Source organism: Haliotis rufescens, unplaced genomic scaffold (assembly GCF_023055435.1).
Source record: "Haliotis rufescens isolate VD_foot unplaced genomic scaffold, xgHalRufe1.0.p SCAF_21, whole genome shotgun sequence".
In the NCBI taxonomy this organism is placed as follows: Eukaryota; Metazoa; Mollusca; class Gastropoda; order Lepetellida; family Haliotidae; genus Haliotis; species Haliotis rufescens.
Genome location: NW_025963902.1, coordinates 7,726,011 through 7,752,865, shown reverse-complemented (window position 1 = coordinate 7,752,865; position 26,855 = coordinate 7,726,011). Strand labels below are relative to the sequence as shown.

At 42.9% G+C, this 26,855-nt stretch overlaps 1 protein-coding gene across 1 annotated transcript in view; it reads left to right on the top strand.

Annotated features, from left to right (window-relative positions):
• The window catches only part of LOC124111501 (serine-rich adhesin for platelets-like), a 40,586-nt gene extending 13,949 nt beyond the window's left edge, over nucleotides 1-26,637 (top strand). Inside the window, exons 2-5 of the mRNA XM_048401200.1 lie at nucleotides 16,438-16,477; nucleotides 17,696-18,937; nucleotides 24,737-24,847; nucleotides 25,376-26,637. Of these exons, the coding sequence (XP_048257157.1) occupies nucleotides 16,438-16,477; nucleotides 17,696-18,937; nucleotides 24,737-24,847; nucleotides 25,376-26,286 (2,304 nt within the window). The 3' untranslated portion in view covers nucleotides 26,287-26,637. The remainder of the gene's footprint in view (nucleotides 1-16,437; nucleotides 16,478-17,695; nucleotides 18,938-24,736; nucleotides 24,848-25,375) is intronic.
• Nucleotides 26,638-26,855: the final 218 nt, after the last annotated feature.

Here is a 26,855-nt window from a genome sequence, read left to right as displayed (position 1 = left end):
TTTGAGTTAGAAAAGTGTTTGAGAACAACATTAGTTTACCAAAGACAAGTCACGATTACGACTATATCGATTTGTGTATTGGATTTAGGCCCTTGCGCCATCATTATTGTTTGTGGTTATTATAATAGCAAGTCTCCGGAGTTATCTCCCTTGCCCGGCCTCTGTAACGTCCGCCATTAAACACAGAAGTTTGACAAGCGTGTTCCTGGTGTGTAGGTATCGCATTTGGGTGATAAGCAACGGTTCAACTGGCGTGGTGGCAGCGTGGAAACGTATTCACCCTTCGGTAGCAACTGATGAGACTGGTAAACCTCTCCAAGGCGATATCGTAGCGTCACGCTCTCACTAGGATCGGTAAACGCATTGATGTTTTGATTAGCACGCGCTAGTATTAGTAACTCCACGTGTTACCACAATGGCACAAACACAAAGGGCTCCAAAACAGTGGATTCTCACAAAGAATGAGACAATTAATTCCTTTGAGGGATGGAAACAAAATCTGTTGTACACCTTATCAACAGATACCACATTTACCCCTTTATTAGAAGCAGGTGTTAGTTGGCTAAAGAAATCTCGTGCAAACCCAAACAGGGGGTTCACTGACGATGGTGAGGGCGTCGACGAGGCACGGCGTAAAACTGCCGTTCAGAAAGTTAGAACTTTGGAACTAATGTTAGGCCAGATTGCCAACTATTGTCCAGTCATATTAAGGAGTACAATAGTGAGGAATTCAACTTCATTACCGTACATATGGCAATCAATTCGCCTTCATTATGGGTTTCAGTCAACTGGAGGTCATTTTCTTGACTTTGACGACATTCACTTAGGGGTAGATGAAAGACCAGAGGACTTATACCAGCGTTTAACAGCATTTATTGAGGACAACTTGCTTCAGCACGACTCAGGTATTACTCATCACGATGAGGAGATGCCAGAAGATGAGGAAGTATCACCTACTGTAGAGAATCTCATAGTATTGACATGGCTACGACTTCTACACAAAGACCTCCCTCGCTTAGTTAAGCAACGGTACGGAACCGAGTTACGTTCACGCACACTTGCCTCTATCAAACCTGAAATCTCTCAGGCTTTGGACTCATTGTTAGAGGAAATACGCACATCAGAAGATGTAAAGGTTATGCGATCTCAGGCCTCGTCGCGTAGCCAGTATCCAAAGCGTTCTTTTCAGAATTCAAAATCTTGTCCGATCTGCACAGCAGCAAAACGGTCAAATGTAAACCACTTTTTGAGTGAAATTTCTACCGGAGAGGGATCGCAAGTATATGATGAAGGCAAGACAGATCGCACACATTTTTGATGATACACCCTTAAGTGATGAGGAGGATTTTTGCTCAAATACTGATGTGACAGACTTACCTGATAATAACACATCAGCGAGGCGAGTCCACGTTGAGGAATCTCCATACATGGATGCCTTCTTCCACCACCGGTGTGTTCGCCTTACTCTCGATTCAGGGGCAACAGGCAACATGATTTCAGCCAATACAGCCAAGGTACTAGGTGTTTCTATCAACAAAAGCACTCAGTCTGCCAGACAGGTGGATGGAATGTCAAAACTGAACATTGTTGGTGAAACAAAGTTCACTGTGCACAGAGACAACAGAGAGCTGTATTTTGAAGGTCTTGTAGTAGAAAGCCTTGATGTTGAGATACTTGCTGGTATACCATTTTTGTCACATAATGACATTACCATACGCCCGGCACTGAAACGTATTATCTTTGCAGATAATAATCACCTGTGTTACAAATGAAATGACGACCGGGATATGCACACAGTGAGGAGAGCCGTTGTAGTGAGGGCTCCAGAGAGCACAACCACTGTTTGGCCTGGTGACTACTTGGAAGTACTGGTACCTGAGGAGTTCAGAACCGATAACTTTGTCGCTATCGAACCACGTGTGGACACTCGTCCATCTTGTTCATCACTATCAACATCATGGCCTCCCCCAAGTGTATTGCCATGTTTATCAGGTCGTGTTAGAATCCCTAATATGTCAAACAATCCTCAGACCTTAAGAAAACATGAACATTTTTGTTCTGTTCGTGCTGTGGTCACTACAGACTCTTCTGACATTATTCAACAACACACAGAAAATGTTCAATCACAAAATTCTTCATCTTCCTTCTTCTCTGAGAATGTACAGGTCGCCCATCACAATATACTCCCCAAGGACACAAGCTATAAGTTCCATGCGTTACTACGACAATATGACAGTGTGTTCAGTCCTATTGGTGAAGGGTACAATGGTGCTTCAGGTCCATTCCAAGCTACAGTCAACATGGGTCCTGTACTCCCACCTAAACGGAAAGGACAATTGCCGCAATATTCCAAAGGTCGTCTTGTAGAGTTGCAACACATGTTCGATGATCTTGAACATAAAGGTGTATTCAAACGCCCAGAAGATGTAGGCATAAATGTCGAATACTTGAACCCATCCTTCCTTGTCAAAAAGCCATCTGGAGGATACGGTCTTGTAACTTCATTTGGGGACGTAGGACGCTACAGCAAACCCCAACCATCATTACTCCCTGATGTTGATTCTACCCTTCGACAAATCAGCCAATGGAAGTACCTCATCACCACTGACCTGTCCAGTGCCTTCTACCAAATTCCTCTGTCGAAGGATTCTATGAAGTATTGTGGGGTGGCAACGCCATTCGGTGGAGTGAGGGTTTATGCACGATCAGCGATGGGAATGCCCGGTAGCGAGACTGCTTTGGAGGAACTCATGTGCCGTGTTCTCAGCGACCTTATTGAAAAGGGTATAGTATTGAAGCTTGCTGACGATTTATATTGTGGTGGATCATCCCCCTCTGAGTTGTTTGAAAACTGGCAGTTGGTCCTACAGGCTATGGATAAAAACAACTTGAAACTGTCCCCCAACAAGACATTCATTGCTCCACGTTCAGTAACTATTTTAGGATGGAAGTGGCAAGACGGGTCTATCCAAGCAAGTCCTCATTGCATTGCCACTCTGTCCTCCTGCATGCTTCCAACAACTGTTTCTGGACTACGGTCATTCATTGGAGCCTACAAAATACTGTCCCGGGTACTCCCACACTGTGCAGCAACAATAGGTCCTCTTGATTCTTTAACTGCAGGACGTCAGTCAAGTGATAGAGTTACATGGACTGATGACCTAGTGGATGCCTTTCACTCTGCTCAACAATCCTTAGCCATGAATAAAACAATCACTCTTCCACATCCTGATGATGAGCTTTGGATTGTTACAGATGGCGCTTTAAGAAAACCAGGTATTGACGCCACAATGTACCTTGTCCGAGATGGAAAAACGAAACTAGCCGGATTTTTCAGCGCCAAGTTGAAACCACTTCAGATATCTTGGATCCCATGTGAGGTTGAAGCATTGTCGATTGCTGCTGCCATCAGGCACTTCAGCCCATACTTGATACAATCATGCCACAAAACACACGTCCTCACAGATAGTAAACCTTGTGTACTTGCCTTTCGGAAATTGTGCAAGGGAGAGGTCTCAGCAAGTCCGAGGGTATCAACTTTCCTCTCTGTTGTAAGTCAGTATCAAGCCACAAGAGATCACCTAGCAGGAACATCTAACATTCCTTCAGACTTTGCCAGCAGAAATGCACCTGAGTGTTCTGACCAGTCTTGTCAAATATGCTCCTTCATTGAAACCATGGAAGACTCTGTCGTAAGAAGCACCACAGTTGAGGATATAATGTCCGGGAAAACCCATCTGCCATTTATGACTCACAGTACATGGCGATCATTACAGGGGGAATGTAATGATTTGAGGCGTACTCATGCTCACCTAGTTCAAGGCACACGCCCCTCCAAGAAACTGACCAATATCAAAGATATCAAACGTTATCTAGCTGTCGCCACTATGGCTAAAGATGGATTATTGGTCGTAAAGTATGCTGATCCCTTGCAACCGCCAAGAGAGTGTGTCATTATCCCCCGTAGGGTTATTGATGGTGTTGTAACTGCTTTACACCTCAAGTTAAACCATCCCTCAGCATATCAACTGAAGAAGGTTCTGCATAGATACTTTTATGCCCTCGATTTTGACAAAACAATTGAACGCATTTCAACAGCTTGTCATCAGTGTGCTGGAAGTGGCAACTTACCAACACACCAGGTCTTAAAGGTCGGGGACATTGTGTACTTGACATCAGATCGCTCTAAAGCTTGCTCTCGTTCACGGTATCTTGTCACCAATGTTGATGGCCCATGGTGCGATATACGCAAGTTTGTTGGCACACAATTGCGAGACACTGCATATCGTGTCCAATCTTCAGATTGCTATCATGTCTCGCCAACCCTTCCAGAACCCCAAGTCAGCCAAAAGGACAATGATGAGTCCAACGAGTCAGTCATGGTAGACATTGAGCATACAGACAAGAGTCCACATCAGCCTTTAGAGGCTCCGCCAGAACGTGTCATGGTTCAACCCCTATTCAATCAAAATGGAAGCGAACCTCAACAATATCCCGATCCTCCATCAGAGATAGTCCAGCCTCCAGAACCCATACAGGACAGTAGCCAACCTCTTACACCTAGCCGTCCAAAACGGGGAAGACGGAGACCCTCGCATCTTCAAGATTTTGTGTTAGATTTTTTAAATGTTTTTTTCTTCATTGGGGCAAAATAATCCCTTAGAACCTGATGTTAGTCTGTCCTATGACGGTTCTAATACTGTGTTGTGTTTGCTTACAATGTCAGATGATTGAAACATAAATACTTGTGTTTGCGAGTACGCAAAAAGGGGCAGAATAATCCCCATGAACCTGAGGTAAGTCTGTCCAATGATGGTTCATCAGTACTCTTCTTTTTCAGTTTCTTTCAAAACATTGACTTTTTGGTGTGACTTTATGAACAAAAAGCGACTTACAGTGCGTAATCAATAAGTATTTAATAAATTCAACAATCCTGGACTTTATAAAACAGGCAGTTATTTTGCAATTTCTACAACTATAAATGTCAATGATTGTCCATCCATTGGTTCAAACTCATTATCCTCCTGTAGAGAAGGAGAAAAGGTGGTCACGCCATCATTATTGTTTGTGGTTATTATAATAACAAGTCTCAGGAGTTATCTCCCTTGCCCGGCCTCTGTAACGTCCGCCATTAAACACAGAAGTTTGACAAGCGTGTTCCTGGTGTGTAGGTATCGCATTGGGTGATAAGCAACGGTTCAACTGGCGTTGAGACTGTCAAGGAGGCCTATTTTCGCCCAGCACATAACTTTGATTTATACAATTATGTAAACAAATGAGAGTTATCGCCCCTATCTAAACCTTGGTCACCTAGGCCTTGTCACAATGGTATAACCCACATTCGACTCAACATTTACACTTGTTATATTTCTTAACAAAAGTCAGTAAATAAAGCTTTGCATATATCCAGTTGGACCTTGATATGTTATGTAAATTTATATACTGAAATGTGATAAAAATGAACTAACCAAATGTTATGAAAGCAGATAATATTTCTCTCGTCCGCTCGCCTGTCTTTGCCGCATGTGCTGGATCCCAAACGAGGCTCGTCTAAATGTATATTAACTGGATGTGGACTGGGTGGTCTAATTCAAAACTGAAATACGGCGGGCATTTTACACCAATCACCAGTGATTTTTTCAAAGAGCTCTCAATATCGACAGGAAAAGATAACTACGGTGTAACTAGCTACCTGGAAACCATTTTACGGGTGCTTGCTGATATCCCTTTCAAGGTCAGTTCAAACAAACATGCAGTAATGGACCTTCGATATATATCAAAGTACGACCAAAATACAACTTTTTTTTAAACAAATGTCGCCAGGTATCATTTTAAACAACCCTGATATATATATAATTCAGTTGTAACCAGATCAACAAAATCAACATAGGGTAGTGTGTGGTCGAGAGAAATAAGGGTATCTTAGAAAGTAGGTCAAACCATTACACACAGTACTATGCTTAATGCGACTTTTGTTTTGGTTTGTGTCGCATGAAACAAAACAAAAAAAATATCCAAGGTAGTCTGTGTAGCGATGAAGCGGCGTGCGACAAGCGGATGTAGCTAGAAAAGATGACAAATGTCCCGTCAATTCACTTCGCCAACTCCTTGAAAAAAGTGACCCCAGTGCACAATCACTTTTTTGTCATTGCAACAAAGATGCACAGTTCCCCAGACACACACAACACTTGGTACACCACAGCTTCTGTCAAAAGTTACCAGTTCTCTCGCTTCATGTCCGACATTTGTCGAAATGCCAAATGCAGCAAGTCCTACACCGCCCACTGCCTTCGCGCCACATCCATCCAGGCTATGAGCGATGCTGATTTCGAACTTCGTCACATTATGTTCATGAGTGGACACAGAAACGAAAGTTCTGTGTGTAGCTACAGTCGCAATAGAACAACTTCACAGAAACACAGAATTAGCGAGACCTTTAAATCAACTATTGTCACTCCACAAGCACTGCATAACATCACAGCCCCCACTCGTCCCAGACAGTTAGACCACAGGACCATGTAAGAATAAAAAAATTAAAAAGTCGCAAAAAAAATCATAGACGAGAGACCACAGGACCATGTAACAATAAAAATATAAAAAAGTCGCAAAAAAAATCATAGACGAGGCCTGGACCATGTAACAATAAAAATTTAAAAAGTCGAAAAAAAAATCATAGACGAGAGGCCTCGTCAATGATTTAATTTTTTTGCGACTTTTTTTAATTTTTATTGTTACATGGTCCTGGGGTTAGCTACAAAACCGCCGTCTTCCACACTCACTGAACAAAACCCGGCATGGCACAATCTCAGTTCCACAAATTTCACGTCTTCGGGTTTTATATCTAACTAGCATTTTTCCAACTGTGTCTTCCAGTTCTCGGGAAAGTAATGTTTGAATCTGGCGGCTACTGACTATTAGTCATTCAAAACAGCCGCAGTCTCCCTGACCTATTTGCTCCAGTTCATCTTCTCGTCTCTTGCCTTGATTGACAGGTCCTATGAATTTTGTTTGACGTTGCTCTCCATTGATTGGCCTCTGACGTTGTAGGCGTGTCAAGTTCTGTACATAATTAGATAATCACCCCTGATTCATGTCATGCCACTGCATATATTCCTACGCCTGGAATGTTTGTCAATCTCGTTATTATTGTCAGATTTGATAGATATATAATGGTTTTTGTTTAAACAATTGTAGATAACACACTCTTTTTCGTTGTCGAATTTAACTTTAAGGATTGACTGTGTATTTTTTTCGGTTCATTGAGGTATGAATCGAAAAACCGATGTGCAAACTTTTGTAAGATTCATACAGTTTGCACATCGGTTTTTCGATTCATACCTCAATGAACCGAAATAAAATACAGTCAGTCCTTAATTAGCTTGTACATGACGCCGAACAACGGCGACCTCAAGCAGTAAACCGGCAACTAGGGCAGATGTTTGTCCAGAAAACTGAGGAGCTTGCTCCTTTCCTCCAAATGTCTGTTTATCTTTATTGCACTTTTAAATGAAGCATTTGCATTGATTGGCGGTCCTGATCGCTTTTGCTTTCATTTAAAGTGAAATGCGCCAAATTAAAACAACGCTACTATGTATCTATAAGGGGTTATTTATTAACGTCATTCCAGTTCTTGAGTCCAATACAGGTTCACTAACAAAAGACACAGTGGTATTTGCCGTGATGGTGATAACAAATACCTACCTGTAGTTACAAAGCTAATATAATATAAGCTAAGCTAATATAAGCTAATTATAGATCAACGGACAACCTTAATATAAATGACCCGTGAAGATCCGGTCTAGATCTTCAGCAACCGTAAAAGGCGACTATGCTTGTCGTAAGAGGTGACTAACGGGATCGGGTGGTCAGGCTCTCTGACATGGTTGATGCATGGCATCGTATCCCAGTTGTGTGGATCGATGCTTATGATGTCAACCAATGGATAGTCTGGTCCAGACTTGATTATTTACAGACCGCCGTCATATAGTTGGAATATTGCTGAGTGCGGCGTTAAACAACATGCACAAAAAAAATCCATCAGTATATGTATATGCAGTTCGGACGTTATATGGGTCACCGGAAGTAGTGTTGTTTTATTGGTCTCATGGTTCACTCTCTAGTATGTCCTGTAGGCATATCATTTTAAGGTACTGGAAGTGTTAATAACTTAGTACAACAGATTGGGAACCACCTTATATAGTAAGAGCCTTCAGAAAAGCATCCCGGAGTTTTCATATCTAATAAGAAACATGAACTCTCTGCCTGCATCTTTATGTATTACCTTGTTAATGTTCGTTGTCATGACAACATGGTTCAGGATTTCAGCCTTTACGCCTGACGTAATCTAACCTACTGCCTTCGTAGATCTGGGTCGCATACCTTGTACAAATAACAGGCGTGCCAAGACACTCAAAGAGCTAAACACGTCTATAATATCTTTTTAAAGTGTATGTGATCAATAATACGATCAAAACGCACTAAAGGAACAAAGGTGAAGGGGACAAAGTATGTATTATTGTTCTTCTTAAACTTTGACGACTTTTGATCCTTCGAATTATCGACCAGTTACATTGACACATCATGTTTGAAAGACCTTTAAACTCGTCAGTAATCGATTTTGTATCACGCTTGAAATCTATTTTCAAATATCCAGAGTGGTTTTCGGAAAGAGCAGATGCTCTAAAAATCATTGCATATAACCAACATGTGGTAGCTATCTTTTTCAACCTTACATGTTTTTTTCAATGAGAGGCCGTTTGGCTTAATGGACATCATAGCTCTATAAAGATTCACGGTTTCACGATCGGGTAGGTTCGGGTGGGTTCAACACTACAATCCGAATCATGGTTGTCCCAAAAGGCACGTTGTCACATTATTTATTATGAAATTTAATAGCCTAACTTGGCTTTAACATGATTCAGTAGACGATATTCCTTCCTGGATTGTACCATATCTTGAGACCTGCCTCTGAGGTGAGGTGAGGTGAAATTGGGTTTAACGTCGCGTCCAAGATAAGTGCACTTATATAGCGACCCTGCTTTTGATCACAACTTGACATTTTACCCAATATAATTTTTAGTATACTCTGAAACAATTCAGTTTGAAAAAAAGGACATCCATTGTTCGGTTTTATGAGCTATTGAAATCATATTGCTGGTTTGAATGAGCAGTGACAATATATTTCAAAAGCCTTTCCTTAAATATAAGAGTAAAGTAGAGTCCGTTGTACGATACCGATTATATCAGAAGCATGTGTTTATGAATCACTATCAAAGAGTAATGGTATTAAATATTTATAGAACATGCATATAATATAAACCATCCCACGAGGACTAAGTCAAGCATTTGCTATTTTATTATAAACTTCAGTGTGAAAGACGGTTGAGAAATGTGATATTTTCATTGCAGTGAACATAACACTTTATATTTCACTCCAGTGAACATAAAATTTGATATTTCACTGCTGTGAACATAACACTCTAAGGAACTATTGTCATACAAGAGTTACTTCCCCTCAAATTGTCTCCCGTTATCGTAATTTAGTGTCTGGGCCCTTGACCTCCTTTTTATGTTACTTCGACACTGACGAGGCAAAATAATGACAGATGGTCATTTATGCAGTTAATATCACTTCTTGCCGTTTGTTATTCCATTGAAAATGTTTCGTTATAAACTGTACATTTCTCCTTTGTCTCGTCAGTCAAGACTGTTTGTTTCCAAAGCGCCATTTTTGTTACTTGACCAGCGTATATTCTTTCGCTTCCAACAGCGGTCTCGTAGTTTTCAAGAATATTGTTGTAAAAGTTGATTTTGCATATAATCATATCTATATGTATGAGACCCTAAATATTTTGTGTTACTTTTGTATGTTTTTTAAGAGTTTCCAAACACGAAACTACTTTTTTAGTCGCAAATACAAGGGGTGGTGAACCGTCCCTGTGTGTTAGGTAGGGAGAATTTACGTTTCAAGATTTTTCATTTGTAATGAAATAATTTAATTTTCAGGTAGACAACTACACAAAGAGTATACTTTATAATAAATAGGATATGCCATATGTCGAATGAAATAGCATGTTTCTCTCATCGAGTGACGGGGGGAAAGGAGATGTTTTCTCGAGTGGCGTCACTCGATGAGAGAAACATGGTTTTCACTCGACACATGAAGTAGCCTCCATGACATGCACCGATGGCATTACGATACAGTTCGATATCGATAGTTACAATTGCAAACATGCTGATATTGACCGGGATAGGACATGTAGTTAGGTATCCTATACTCGTGATCCTCAACGGATCAGTCGGGGATTGATCCTATTGATTAAAAGACCAAACCATCCCAATGATAAATGCCCAACGATCAATCTCCCGTTAGCTCTCATCAAATTGTGTGTTTGTTCATCGAAGCGTTGTTCCTCATGTAAATTGGGGGCGGTCGGGTAGCCTAGTGGTTAAAGCGTTCGCTCGTCACGCAGAAGACCCGGGTTCGATTGCCGACATGGGTACAATGTGTGAAGCCCATTTCTGGTGTCCCCCGCCGTGATATTGCTGGAATATTGCTAAAAGCGGCGTAAAACCATACTCACTCACTCACTCATGTAAATTAACGGGAAAGGAATGTATTTATTTGTTGGTAAAAGACAACACATTTGGGGGGTTTTCAAAGTTTTTTGCATGTCGGTAGGATGCGGTTCAAGTCAGCTCTTTGAAACAGTGAGTTAGTGAGTGAGTTGGGTTTAACGCCGCTTTTAACAGTATTACAGTTATATCACCAGCTTAATGTGGTAGGAAATCCCGAAGTGATGCAGGTCTCAGACGTTTTGCCACTTCGGTGGAACCCACGAGCACGGGTATGGTGCTGACAAACCTAGAAACATATTCGGGGCGAACCGGGATTGCCAGTCTGCAATGTCTTTGTTACAGTGTAAAAACTATTCCATGAAAGAATTTGAATAATGGATTGAGATGACAACTATATAGCTCTTTACACAAAGGCAAATTTTAGCGCAGTCGAACATACATTAAATTTAAGTGTGACTCTTCAGTTGGTCTTATCAGGACCATTTGTACACATACCATGCATTAGACAGGGGCCATTTAAGTTCCACTTTATAACACATACGTATTTGATGCCAGAACATTATGTCACTTAACCAGGAGACTTACTACTGTGCTACTGTTGCCTAATTGGCTGATGAGTGAGTGAGTTGGGTTTAACGCCGCTTTTAACATTATTCCAGTTATATCGCGGTGTGTCAGCTTAATGTGGGAGGAAAGCCCGAAGTGATGCAGGTCTCAGACGTTTACCACTTCGGTGAAACCCACGAGCACGAGTTTGGTGCTGACAAACCTAGAAAATAATCTGGGCGAACCGGGATTCGAACCCACAATCATAGGTTTCTGGCGTGCCTAAGGAACGCAACTCTGCACAGCGAATCGCGGCGCCTTAGACAACTGGGCCATCCGTGACCCCCTTTGAAACAGTGAATAGTCGTCTCCACGTGACAAAGATCGCTAACATTGTCGCTGGTCAAGATGATCACTGGAATTTGAGCCTGGGAAAGCATCCTATACTCTGCGGGGGCACGGGTGGCCCAGTCGTCTAAGGCGCCGCGATTCGCTGTGCAGAGTTGCGTCCCTGGACACGCCAGAAACCTATGATTGTGGGTTCGAATCCTGGTTCGCCCCGATTATGTTTCTAGGTTTGTCAGCACCATACCCGTGCTCGTGGGTTTCACCGAAGTGGTAAACGTCTGAGACCTGCATCACTTCGGGCTTTCCTCCCACATTAAGCTGACACGCCGCGATATAACTGGAATAATGTTAAAAGCGGCGTTAAACCCAACTCACTCACTCACTCACTCACTCCTATACTCTGCTCTTCCGGATTGTCATTAGCAGCATCCGAGACCAGACAACAAGTGTAGCGATTGGTTTATGTGCAGTTATCTTGTTTCTTGTACATGACGCTGAACAACGGCGACTTGAGGAAGCAAGCCGACAACGAAGGGCAAATGTTTATTGAGTAAACTGTGGAGCTTGCTCGTTTCCTAGAAATGTGTGTTTACTTTTGTTTCACCTTTTAAAAGATTATTTGGATCCTCTGGCAGTTGTGATCGCTTCTGTTTTTGTTTAATGTGAGCTTAATCGAAACCACGCAATTAAATATCAAAAACGGGTTATAGTGGAGGATACATTTGTCATTCCTGTTCTTGAGTTAAATTTTAGCCATCAATCTACACAGCAGAATTTGCCATGATGATATGATGATGATGATGATGATGATGGTGAGGTGGTGAGGTGAAATTGAGTTTAACGTCGCGTCCAAGATTTTTGCACTTATATAGCGACGTGCATGCACGTGTATGTGTGTGTGTGGCTGCTTGTACCAGTCCGGACTGATGCCGATTTATAGTGCTAGCTCACTGAGATACCATGCCGCAGTTTAACATGAATACCCCACTCAGACACAGTATACTGACTCCGAGCCGACCAGTCCTTGTTTTAGCCCCTTAATGCCGAGCGCCAGACAGGGTAACAACAAGTACAATCTTTTAACGTCTTTTTGTATGACGCGGCCCGGGATCGAACCCTGGACCTTCCGCTCTCCGGGCGGACGCTCTACCACAAGACCACGGAGGCGGTCTGATGATGATGATGATGATGATGATGATGATGATGTAATATTAAATCAAACAGTTTATAACAAATACCTATCTGTAGTTATAAGCGTTAAAAAACTGAATGTAGATTCACTGACATTCTTAATGTACGTCAGCCTCTTCTGTCATTGGAGGACGTGATCAGAATTCCCTATGCATAGTTACGTCCCTTACTTAAGTCAGGAGCTACTAGTCGTGGGTTTGATGAAACGTAGATGGTCTTGAAGATGAGGGTGACATGGCTGGGTCTTTCAGATAGAAAGGTATAAGGACCAGTCATCCGTGGCGCTGAGGGGCTGGATAAATGTGAGTGAGTGAGTTGGGCTTAACGCCGCTTTTAACAGTATTCCAGTCATATCACGCCGTATCAGCTTAATGTGGGAGGAAAGCCCGAAGTGATGCAGGTCTCAGACGTTTACCACTTCGGTGAAACCCACAAGCACGGGTATGGTGCTGACAAACCTAGAAACGTAATCGGGGTGAACCGGGATTCGAACCCACAAACATAGATTTCTGGCCTGCCCAAGGGACGCAACTCTGCACATGGAGTGAGTGAGTGAGTATGGTTTTACGCCGCTTTTTGCAATATTCCAGCAATATCACGGCGGGGGACACCAGAAATGTGCACAGGGAAGAGGTGAGGTGAAATTGGGTTTAACGTCGCACTCAAGATTATTGCACTTACATACACGTGTGTGTGTCCGGATAGGTTATACCGGTTTTATAGTGCTAGCCCTCTGAGCATTAGTGAGTGAGTTGGGTTTAACGCCGCTTTTATGAATGTCAGGTTAATGTGGAAAGAAAGACCGAGAACGTTTGTTTGTTTGTTGTTTAACGCCGCAGTCAGCAATATTCCAGCCGTATGCGTCTGTCTGTAAATAATCGAGACTGGGAAGGTTTATGTTGGAACAAATGAATGTTATTTTACACCGCAGTCAGCTGTAAATAACAGACTCTGGGTTGGGTAGAGAGCAGCAACCAACAACGATTGCATATGATCACAGTGTGATATGATCCCCTTGAGTAACACACGATTCACAACATAAATAACCTTTCATGAAATTGGAAATTACTCGATTATCCAAATCCAATCTTCAAGTATCCTTTCTTAACACTGAAAACACAAATTGTTATCTCCCAATTCACGACGTTACAAGACGATTGACGAATAGTCATTATCCAATATGACTAAATACATAACCTTTGCGCATCACTCGGGTTACAGTATAAACACGCTTGAAACGATTGCACGTCTGACCTGTGCCAAACACACAGCAAAAAAACACTTTGCAAATGAAACTCCATTAATACCTTGACGGATCAACACAACGGCATGCTTATTTTAGTTCCTTACGAGAAGTAAACACGGGTACCATTGATTTCGTTCTTAAAAAAGATATTAGATTTTTTCATTCTGTAACGTGATCTTGGTATAATACCTTTAAAAGCAGAAATGATCAACTTGAAATATTAATCGCTGGTCGATCATATTTTTTCCAAGGGCTGCAACGTTTGAACTGATCGAGCAATTGCCAATAGAAACATAAACCATATTTTTAAATCACTCTTGTTTAAAAACCACGAAGATAGACGCGTGAAGTAAAATATTTTGGAAAGATCAAAATCTCATCGAAATCAACATTTAAAATGGCAGTCATACAGCATCCGATATTGGCATGACAGTTGCCCGAATTGAGGTGGGGTAGCAAGAACTAGCTTTCAAGGTAATGGACAAAGGGCACGCACATCTAAAATCGGTGATGTTCATTGACACGTCACGTTGATAGCGTGTATGACCACTCCCTGCTACAAGACACGCAAACACTCTTCGGCGCACAGAAAAAGTCACACGTCTGATGACGATACGTGGGATATGTCGCCAATCTCCTTGGAGGGCCTGGATCAGTTCTTGTCGGCTGGCTGGAGAATGTGGTCGTTGTCGAACACGTCGATCCATGCCATCACAGAGGTGTTCTATGGGGAACATATCTAGGGAGCGTGTAGGCCACGGCAACACGTTAACGTTGTGGGCTGCAAGGTTCTGTACGATTCGGGCTGTATGGCATATGACGTTGTCATGCTGATAAAAGACACGTGGCAGCTCTTGTAGAAATGGTGGGACAATCGGCCGAAGAATGTCATCCATGTAACACTGAGCTGCCAAACTTTCGTTAACAATCATGATGTTCTCTCCTGCCCACAAATTCCAATTCACACCATAACACCCCTCCACCATGCGGTTCGACCTCCAGAATGTAACATACCGCCGTTCGTTCTCCCCTGTCTTCCATCAGCTCCATCAGAACAGACAGAACCGGTTTTAATCAGTGAAGACGACCCTGTCAGTCACGTCTCTGCCAACGACATACAGTCCGGGCCCATCTCAATCTCTGACGACGATGTTGTGCTGTCAATAACTGTCCTCTGCAAGGCATGTAAGCCCTAATTCCTTGAGCCCCGAATTGATTGGCCATTTTCTATCGACTAACTATATGCCCAGATGCATTCGTCGCTGATCAGGTCACTGTCAGGAATCTATTCCGGAGATTCAAAGTACGCAAGTAGCGGTCTTCATTGTGCGTAGTTACCCTGAGTGTGCCTGTTCTTGGTCTGTCTGATGTCTGCCCGGCCTCTCTGTAACGTTTCATCAGGTTAGCTACAGCAACACGAGAGCAAGCAAAGGTTCAAGCAACGTGGGCATGAGTGGCTCCCATCTTTATCATTCCCAGGGCCATTTCTTGGTGTTCGGGTCCCAGTCGGGGTATTTCTGTGGTGGGTTTTTATTTTCAGTGTGGTGTTCGGGTCCCAGTCGTGGTATTACTGTGGTGGGTTTTTATTTTCAGTGTGAGTGTCTGGCATGCCGCACGTATCATATATATATACCCTTATTGCACGTGTAGTTTCGACTACCCAAGTGGCACGTTTGTTTCATTTTTTTCGCATTGTCTAAAAAATGTGCCGTGGGTGTGTATCACTTGTCATTGTTATGTTTGGACGATATGTTTTGCATTGATTTAGTTTGCACTTATGTTTTAAAATTTTTGCATTAAATTTTAAAGTGGTAAAATTCCTTTTGGACATCAGTTATTTTTTCATTCCACAACTAAAGAGTATTTTATAATACTTTATAATATCTTTATTACGAACAGTTGGAGATTGATACTTTCTATATACAGTCTTGTCCTCTCTTTGGGGTATAGAGATTGACTAAATTACTCTTCTCTAAAATTGTCCTAAACGATGTTCAATATTTGTATGTATTCCTTTAAAATAAGGGTGCGTTTCACAAATCGACCTTAACTGCATTGATCGAAAGTCCGTTATATTATGTGAGGTACATGTATGTTCACCGTTGCGCCAATGTCTCTTTGTGGAACTGCACCCTAGTCAACTTGTTAGCGTACAGACACGCAGACTTGCTGAGTTTCTTATAAATATTCGATCTTGTATATTTCAAATAAAGCTTTTATAATCCTTGTCCGGTTGGGTCTATTACGTTTCATGACGTTTACACTTCTCCCCACTCATTGGACCCCACGGAAACCCACGTTTGTCCTAAGAGGTGACTAACGGGATCGGGTGGTCAGGCTCGCTGACTTGGTTGATGCATGTCATTGTATTCCAATTGCGAAGATCGATGTACATGAGGTCAGTCACAGGATTGTCTGGTCCAGACTCGATTATTTACACACCGTCTTCATATAGCTGGAATATTGCTTAGTGCAGCGTTAAACAACAAATAAACAAAACCAAAAGTCAATTATGTTTTCCATTCCAGGCCATCTTCATCGCCCTGATTCCAATGCTTGCAGTAGCAGGTAGGTGATGTGTTTACCGTCGTGGATCCCAACTGTTTAATGGCGTAACGTGAAAAAAAACATGAATATTAGTGTATGATTTACATCAATAAAATCACTGTTCCATTTATAAACACAGACATTACATATTTTATTAATAGAGAAAGAGAGAATGAAAACAAATCTTTTGTATTACATATATAATAGCTTCATCATCTGTAACAACATGCTCTGCATTGACGTATAACAGTAGGTCTACACAAACAGGTATGTCGTGAACGATATTGTCATGTATATGAATATAGGTATAGTCATGTATGAATTAGCTTATTGTGTTAGAATACATACACTAATAATACGAGTCACATTTCCCACATACCAAAAATACGGATCATTAGACTACCTAAAATAGGGAGAAAATATAGTGATTATTAATTTAATGACATCATTATTTGTGGTAGTTGCGAATTTGCCTCTGACCTTTATAGTCTTGGGTCCAATGCATCTCCATGCATCTAAAGTAAAAAATTAGGTTTTTAAAAGAAGCTTGATCCATTTTACGAACAGGTGGGTCATGTTTGGTATCCCCTCCCTCCACCCCCCCCCCCCCCCCCCCTCCCCCCACCCCCCACCCCCACCCCCACCCACCTTCTTCAAATTATGGCTTTACGGTCGCCTCCAAGAGTGGGAGAGATATGACAACCGGTGTTTGGAGAAAAGGTACAGATAATCGACGTCAGGATTGTGAGAATATGCGGGAAATACCAAACTTAACCCACCTGTTCGTAAAATTGGTTTGTCAGACATTTTCGAGGCCGGATTCTATTGAGGGAGTCATCATTATTAAAATCTGAGTAAATATTTTTAAAGCTTGTACATTTTATCAACATCCTTTAAGAGGCTTTACATAATGTTGACATGTTATATGTCTTTTAAGGAACGTGTATTTAAAGTTTTTAAAAAAGTCTAATTCGAATTGGCCTTGACAGACCTATGCTTGTCGTAAGTGGCGAAAAACGGGATCGGGCTGTAGGGCCCGCTGATTTGGTTGATAGATGTCATCGTATCACAATTGCGTCGATCGATGCTCGAGGTGTCAATTACTGGATTGTCTGGTCCAGACTCGAGTATTTACAGACCGCCTTCACATAGCTTGAATTTCGAACTAAACGTCAAATGAACAGACAAACTAAAGAATATTCCATAAAGTACTGTGACGATCATGTAATTGTTTTTCAGGACAAACTATGCCAAGTCAGTACGGGCGGGAGTTTGTCGTCATCTTCACGAAAGGTCTCAACCAGCAAGGAGGAACCCTCAAATTGATGATCGCGGCCCTCACGAACGCTGACGTGACCATCACCAATTCCTTATACAGTATCAACACTACATTATCCATCCCTGGCGGTGAGTCAAGGACCACTACTCTGACCAACCACATTGCAATGGCGGCTTTGCTGGTCATAGAAAAACGAGGCGTCCTTGTTCAAGCCACCGCGGAGGTCTCTGTCTACGCCTACAACTTCGGTGGTTACTCATCTTACTGCTTCAACGTCTTGCCCGTCCCTGTCCTTGGTCACCGGCATTATCTGGCGTCGTTCGGGTACGTTAAGAATACAGATATACCAACATTTGGTGTAGTAGCAGCAGAGGATAATACGGTTGTGTCATTCAAGTTCCAGCTCACGTTGAACGGCGAGTGTGGTACAGTTCTTGGCGACCTTCTGGACGATGGTTATGTCTACAACATCACACTTAATCAGCATGAAGTGTTTGAAGCCAGCTGCACTGGAGATCCTACGGGGACTTTGGTATCAAGCAGCAAACCGTTAGGGGTTGTGTCTGGGCATCTTGGTAGTTTTGTTCCTGTCAACGTAGGCGGGAGAGACACCTTTGCAGAAATGATACCCCCGACGGATTTGTTTGGCCAAAGGTACGTACTTCATGGGCCAGGTAGAGATAGGGAAGCTGTGTTTCGTGTTCTAGCATCAGAGGATGACACAAACATAACCACGTCCGAGGGAGACGTTCACGTTTTGATGGAAGGACAATTCTGGGAAGTAGATCTCGAATTAAACAGAACCCTGTGCATACATGCGTCTGGCCCTGTGATGGTCTTGATGTACGGGAAGGGGGCTACAGGAGGGCCCAGCAACCTAGGAGACCCCTTCATGATTGTTGTACCCCCTGTTGAAAGATTTACCGAGGGTTTCACCACGGACCTTTCGGTTTTGGATGGAAAGAACTTTAAGACACATGTGACTTTGGTCGTGAAGACAGCCTATGCAGACACACTGCCAGCGGATTATGACACCGATGGTGTGCCATCATGTCGGTATTCGGTTGCAAGGGGATCTGTGACCGCTGGGACGCTGAGCTTTGGCCTTGGGCCCGGAATTCCCTATGCAGCATTGGTGTACTCCTATTCTCATTTTGAAGGGAATGGCATGTCCATGGGAATTGCTAGACAGGCCAATGGCTGTAAGTGTTGTTTCCTTACAAAATATTCATATCCTAAAAAAACTAAACTTTGTGACTCCAAAATCAGCGTCCACAAACTTTGTTTTTAAAAAGCATTTATGTAGATATTGAACATGTAGTAGAAGCAACAAACGCCTTTAATAATCACAAGAAATGAGCCCATTCTACGATTCCGACTCTATCATAAGCATGGGTTAATGAGTGAGTGATTATGGTTTTACGCCGATTTTAGCAATATTCCAGCAATATCACGTTGGGGGACACCAGAAATGGGCTTCACTGTTTGTACGTTGGGTACCGAACCCGGGTCTTTAACGCTTTAAACACTAGGCTACCACTCAGCCCCGCATGTGTTAATGAATCACTATCAAATATTGATGACACCAGGTGTTCGCAAAAAAGGTGAGTGAGTGAGTTGGGTTTAACGCCACTTTTAACAGTATTCCAGTTATATCACGGCGTGTCAGCTTCATGTGGGAGGAAAGCCCGAAGTGATACAGGTCTTAGACGTTTTCCACTTCGGTGAAACCCACGAGCACTGGTATGGTGCTGACAAACCTAGAAACATAATCGGGGCGAACCGGGATTCGAATCCACAATCATAGGTTTCTGGCGTGCCCAAGGGACGCAACTCTGCACAGCGAATCGCGGCGCTTTAGACGACTGGGCCACCCGTGCCCCCCGCAAAAAGGTGAGCGTATTCTGCTCCACGGGTGCACCCGGCTCAATCTCGTGTTTAGGGGGTCAGTTGTTCACAGACTGTCAAGGGAACATATGTTACAAGGCAAAATAGGAAACTGCAATATTGCATCATATTTGTCACTGATGCGTCAAATTTGGAAATGTCCCCCACGTGTCTACCATACAACTGTTTGAAAGCTTTACTGACTCCTTAAATGTTATAGGGGGCACGGGTGGCCCAGTCGTCTAAGGCGCCGCGATTCGCGATTCGCTGTGCAAAGTTGCGTCCCTTGGGCACGCCAGAAACCTATGATTGTGGGTTCGAATCCAGGTTCGCCCCAATTATGTTTCTAGGTTTGTCAGCACCATACCCATGGTCGTGGGTTTCACCGAAGTGGAAAACGTCTAAGACCTGCATCACTCACTCACTTAAATGTCATATGGCCTTTTCAATCAAGTTTTAAATTGAGTCGAATGACGCTCTTTGAAATTTTCGTAGAAAAATGCTCGATTGTACGTCGAAAGTTGTGACATGTTGACACTAAAGTCTGGAGCTGCTGGAATATTCCTCGACACAAAGACACAGTTGACTATTGTTAAGTTGAAGTCATCCGTCTTGTTATACTGTCTAGGGGATAGTGTTTTTTTCTCTCTGAATCTTTATACGTTAATAATACTGTCAGCACCATACCCGTGTTCGTTGGTTTCACCGAAGCGGTAAACGTCTGAGACCTGCATCACTTCGGGCTTTCCTCCCACATTAAGCTGACACGCCGTGATAATACTGTTAAAAGCGACATTAAACCAAACTCGCTTACTCACTCACTCACTAAATACAAAACTGATTAGGCGTTTTCTCTGGTCTCCCCTACGTCTAGCTCATGTGTGTATAGCGGTGGTAGGGAATTGGCTATTGGGACATTATTGAACGATAGCTGATCATATAAATAATGCTATAAGCATCACCATGACAACCATTATTTAAAAATACAAAAGCTGTCAACTAAATCAAGGACCTGCCAAACTTCAACAGAGGCGGTGTATAATCGATTGTAGGATTACTTAAATATTTATGGAGCAACTTCTGAGGGATATCTATAATAATTGTTAACTGTTGTTGTATAACGCTTGCGTTATCCATTCTGAGACTCAGATTGTATCTTATAACCCCTGAGGGGATTCCAGGGTTTAATAGGTACCTATGTTTATCGTATGAACGACTGAATGGATGAAGTAGTCAGACACGGTGACAGTGTACCCCGGCAGCGCGGACCGTTTCTCACAATACCCGGATTGTCTTATTTTTTTCAGTAGTCATAATGGGAATAGTCATAAAGGAATAAACCTGCGCATGCATAATCATATATAGATGCATGTTTTCCTTGACAGATTCACATGCATTTTCACTTTCACATGTTCACATATAAAGACGAGCAATTACATATAAACAAAGGAAGAGAATGTATGGATGTCAGCTTCTTTATAATGAGGAACATAACGTTTCGGAGTATATGCTTACTTCTTCATCAGATGAATGAATGCCACGAGGCAGAGGGCATATATATGTACATGTAAGGACAACAAAAGTAATAAGATAACAAAAGGTGGAAGCTTAACATTCGAGGCCAACAGATGATTGTCGCTGATGGGTGATTAGCAATAGACAATGGAAGCCAACACTTTACAGTAGTTAGCGCTGATGGTTATGGACAACTGGAAGCCAGCCCTTGAATTATCATTGATTGGTAATGGACAGTGGGCAAACGGTAGGCTATGGGCAATTAGCACTGATTGATGAGTGTGAGTGAGTGGGGTTTAACGCCGCTTTTAACATTATTCCAGTTATATCACGGCGTGTCAGCTTAATGTGAGAGGAAAGCCCGAAGTGATGTTGGTCTCAGACGTTTACCATTTCGGTGAAACCCACGAGCACAACCTGACAAACCTAGACACATAATCGTGGCGAACCGGGATTCGAACCCACAAACATAGGTTTCTGGCGTGTCCAAGGGACGCAACTCTGCACGGCGTATCGCGGCGCCTTAGATGACTGGGCCACCGGTGCCCCCGTCTGATAGGTAAAAGAATGGAGATAGCAATAAAGGCAAAGGGAAGCCAGCTGGATAATTAACACCAACAAAGATAAAAGCAATAAGGACTAAGCGTATACTCCGAAACGTCGTGTTTCGTCATAATAAAGAAGTTGACATCCATAAATTCTCTTCCTTATGTGTATCTCTTCTAAATGCCATTCAAAGACTACATATAAACAAACATACGTACAGACACCCAGCAACAAGCAAGCATTTGTCAACACAAGCATAAACAAGCATACGTTCACAAAACCGCTGCATTCCACACATCATTCTGAGAAAGGAACCGCATTCGTGGTGTTGTGGTAACACCCGGCCGCATCACACCAAGAAAAATCTTAAAGATGGTACTTATTGTTATCTTGCCTGGTGCTTGGAGTTAAGGGGCTAAAACAAGGACTGGTCGGCTCGGGAGTCAGTATACTGTGTCTGAGTGGGGTATTCATGTTAAGCTGCGGCATGGTATTTCAGTGAGCCAGCGCTATGAAACCATCTTTATGAGGCAAGAGAGTTAACTGACTTTAAAACTCTAGTTCCTCCCTTTCCGAAGTAGGCTGGAAATTCGTGGCTCGATCGTAGCACCAGTGGCTATTACGTCTTATGTCCCTTTTCACACACACACGCACACACACACAGACACACACACGCGCGCACGCACCCGCACGCACACACATGAATGTTAACGTCGCTATATAAGTCAAATTATCTTGAACGCGACCTTGTTCTAGAATGAATGTGCACATATGATCACTCATCAAGTATACATGACCATGATCATGTTTGCATGACTACACAAAGACATCTGCACGTCTACACATGGACATCTGCACGTCTACAGATGGACATCTGCACGCCTGCACATGGACATCTGCATGTCTACACATGGATATCTGCACGTATACACATGGATATCTGCATCTCTACACATATATATCTGCACGTCTACACATGGACGTCTGCACGTCTACACATGGACGTCTGCACGTCTACACATGGACATCTACACGTCTACACATGGACATCTGCACGTCTACACATGGACATCTGCATGTATACACTTGGACATCTGCATGTCTACACATGGACATCTGCATGTCTACACATGGACATCTGCACGTCTACACATGGACATCTGCACGTCTACACATGGACATCTGCATGTATACACATGGACATCTGCATGACTACACATGGACATCTGCATGTCTACACATGGACATCTGCACGTGTACACATGGAAATCTGCATGTCTACACATGGACGCCTACACATGGATATCTGCATTTCTACACATGGACATCTGCACGTCTACACACGGACATCTGCATGTCTACACATGGCCATCTGCACGTCTACACATGAATATCTGCATGTCTACACATGGACATCTGCATGTCTACACATGGATATCTGCACGTCTACACATGGACATCTGCATGTCTACACATGGACATCTGCACGTGTACACATGGACATCTGCATGTCTACACATGGACATCTGCATGTCTACACATGGACGTCTACACATGGATATCTGCATTTCTACACATGGACATCTGCACGTCTACACACGGACATCTGCACGTCTACACATGGACATCTGCACGTCTACACATGAATATCTGCATGTCTACACATGGACATCTGCATGTATACACACGGGCATCTGCATTTCTACATATGGATATCTGCATTTCTACACATGGACATCTGCACGTCTACATATGGATATCTGCATGTCTACAGATGGACATCTGCACGTCTACACATGGACATCTGCATGTATACACATGGATATCTGCATGTCTACACATGGATATCTGCACGTCTACACATGGACATCTGCATGTATACACATGGACATCTGCATGTCTACACATGGACATCTGCATGTCTACACATGGATATCTGCATGTATACACATGGATATCTGCATGTCTACACATGGACATCTGCATGTATACACATGGATATCTGCACGTCTACACATGGACATCTGCATGTATACACATGGACATCTGCACGTCTACACATGGACATCTGCATGTATACACATGGATATCTGCATGTCTACACATGGATATCTGCACGTCTACACATGGACATCTGCATGTATACACATGGACATCTGCATGTCTACACATGGATATCTGCACGTCTACACATGGACATCTGCACGTCTACAGATGGACATCTGCATGTCTACACATGGACATCTGCACGTCTACACATGGACCTCTGCATGTCTACAGATGGACATCTGCATGTCTACAGATGGACATCTGCATGTATACACATGGACATCTGCACGTCTACACATGGACATCTGTATGTCTACAGATGGACATCTGCATGTCTACACATGGACATCTGCATGTCTACACATGGACGTCTGCACGTTTACACATGTACATCTGCATGTCTACAGATATACATCTGCACGTGTACACATGGACATCTGCATGTCTACACATAGACATCTGCATGTCTACACATGGACATCTGCATGTATACACATGGACATCTGCATGTCTACACATGGACATCTGCACGTCTACACATGGACAACTGCACGTCTACACATGGACAACTGCATGTCATCGTATCCCAATTGCGTAGATCGTTGCTCATGACGTCAATAACTGTATTGTCTGGTCCAGACTCGATTATTTACAGACCGCCTTCGTTACAACTGAAATATTGATGAGCGTGACATTAACATACAAACAAAAAGACAAACAGTATGTAAATAGTCACACGGGCGTACTAATTAACGCTGGCAATGGAACAATCTCTCCGTTTGTCTGTCTGACAGTAATAACAGCTTTGGCCTTCAGTTTAGATTTTTTTCAATACATGATCTGTACATATTTATATGAATTAAACAATAAGCATAGCATTCATTTCAATCTTGAAAATTGGCAACTGAAACATAGTGGATTAAATCGTCTGTTTTATTGTGTATGCAGTGCTGGAGACCTCAGCTACAAATTGTTAATGTGAATATGTCACGGTTATTTTTCAGTGTGGCGTGAGTGTCCTGAGAACCTGTGTTTGAACAATGGGACGTGTACTGATGATATCTTTAACTACACCTGTACCTGTCTGCCTGGCTTTACGGGGATGCTGTGTGAAGGTACGTCACTGCTGGGCGGGGTGGGGTGGTGACAGGGTATGGTGGGAGGGGGCGTGGGGCGGTGACGGGATGGTGCGAGGGGGCGTGGGACGGTGACGGGATGGTGTAGGGCGTGGGGCGGTGACGGGATGGTGTAGGGCGTGGGGCGGTGACGGGATGGTGTAGGGCGTGGGGCGGTGAAGGGATGGTGTAGGGCGTGGGACGGTGAAGGGATGGTGTAGGGCGTGGGATGGAGACAGGGGATGGTGGGAGGGGGGCATGGGGTTGAGACAGGGGATGGTGTAGGGCGTGAGGTTGAGACAGGGGATGGTGGGGGTGGTTGATGTAAGTTCAGTAGGTTACATGTGAGGCTCAGAGGGATGTTCATGAATAAATATTTTTTAGGAGATTGTTAAAGGAGGGTTCTATTTTGCTGTTTAAGTACGAATAATTGTAAATATAATGTGTCGTAGAATGTCCGAGTAAAGCCCCTAACGAATTCTTTGTTCCTGGTGTTTGTTTAATTTCAAAATGTTTGTTTTTTTTCAGAAATTCTTAACGTAACAGTTTCATCGTCAATCATTACATCAGTTACAGTGGACACGTCACTAGTAACGCTTGAAACGTCATCACTTACAGTGGACACGTCACTAGTAACGCTTGAAACGTCATCACTTACAGTGGACACGTCACTAGTAACGCTTGAAACGTCATCACTTACAGTGGACACGTCACTAGTAACGCTTGAAACGTCATCACTTACAGTGGACACGTCACTAGTAACGCTTGAAACGTCATCACTTACCATGGATACGTCGTCAGTCACGATGGAAACGTCATCAGTCCCAATGGATACGTCATCACTCACGATGTATACGTCATCACTCACGCTCGATACGTCACCAATCTTGTGGGGAACGTCATCAATAACGATACAAACGTCATCAGTCCTGTGGGATTCGTCATCGACCACGTTCAACAGTAACAGTAAGTTGTCGCCATCACCGACCTTGCTAGCTACAAGTACAACCTCCGGAAATAGCATCACAACTCACAAGGCCGACCTTGCAACAATTTCTACACCGGCAAGCATTTTAATGTCAACAGCAAACAGTCACTCAACTTCTACAGGTGTCAGTTTAACTGGAACGACGTCATTAAGCACCGTCGTCCCTCCAACAGCGGTGCCTACGGTGTGTATGTGCAGGTGTTCATTGAACGTTACAACGGAGGAAATTGAACGTTTAAAAAGGGATATCCAGTTAGCTCTATACATTGATAAAAGCGTGTTATCAAAGACAATTAGACGTTTAATAAGCGTGCCTGACCCCCGAAGATCTGCTACATCTATTGGGGCAGCTGGGATCGCAGTCATCGTTTCAACGATCGGTTTCTTCATCCTGACTGACGTTGTCCAGATGTGCAGGGATCTATTTTACGGGCCCATGCGTGGTACATGACGCCAGCAAGTGGGAAAAGAACTATTTTTTTTTAAATCAAACGAGCCTCATCTATGGGTCATGTATGACATGATATGATAAAACAAACGTAAAAAATAAGACAATGGCAAAACACATACCCAGAGAGGCAGAGAAAACACTCATATATATTTTTTCTATTGCAATATACCCTTTTCTGAAAAAAACATTGCTTTAAAACTGACCAGAATAGTATATACTGAAGAACCAAAAAGTTAGGGATCATGAATTTTGGCATTCGTGACCAACTCGTGTTATTCCGGGACAAGCCGAATAGCGACTCGTGCCCCTCTCGTGGCCATTTTAGTGACCGGGTTCCGTCTTAGCGCAAACGGGCATACCTAAAACAATTGTCAACTCGTTGTGTAATGGTTCACATATATTTCCCCATATATTATATATATTTCAGATGCAATTTAAAGCACATCGGGACATGCGGAATGATACAGTATGACTGAACACATTTGTGTCTTGGGTATATTTTTAGATGCAAGACATATGTACAATCAAAAATTATTTCTGAGGGATTCTTTGACGAAGAACTTGAAATC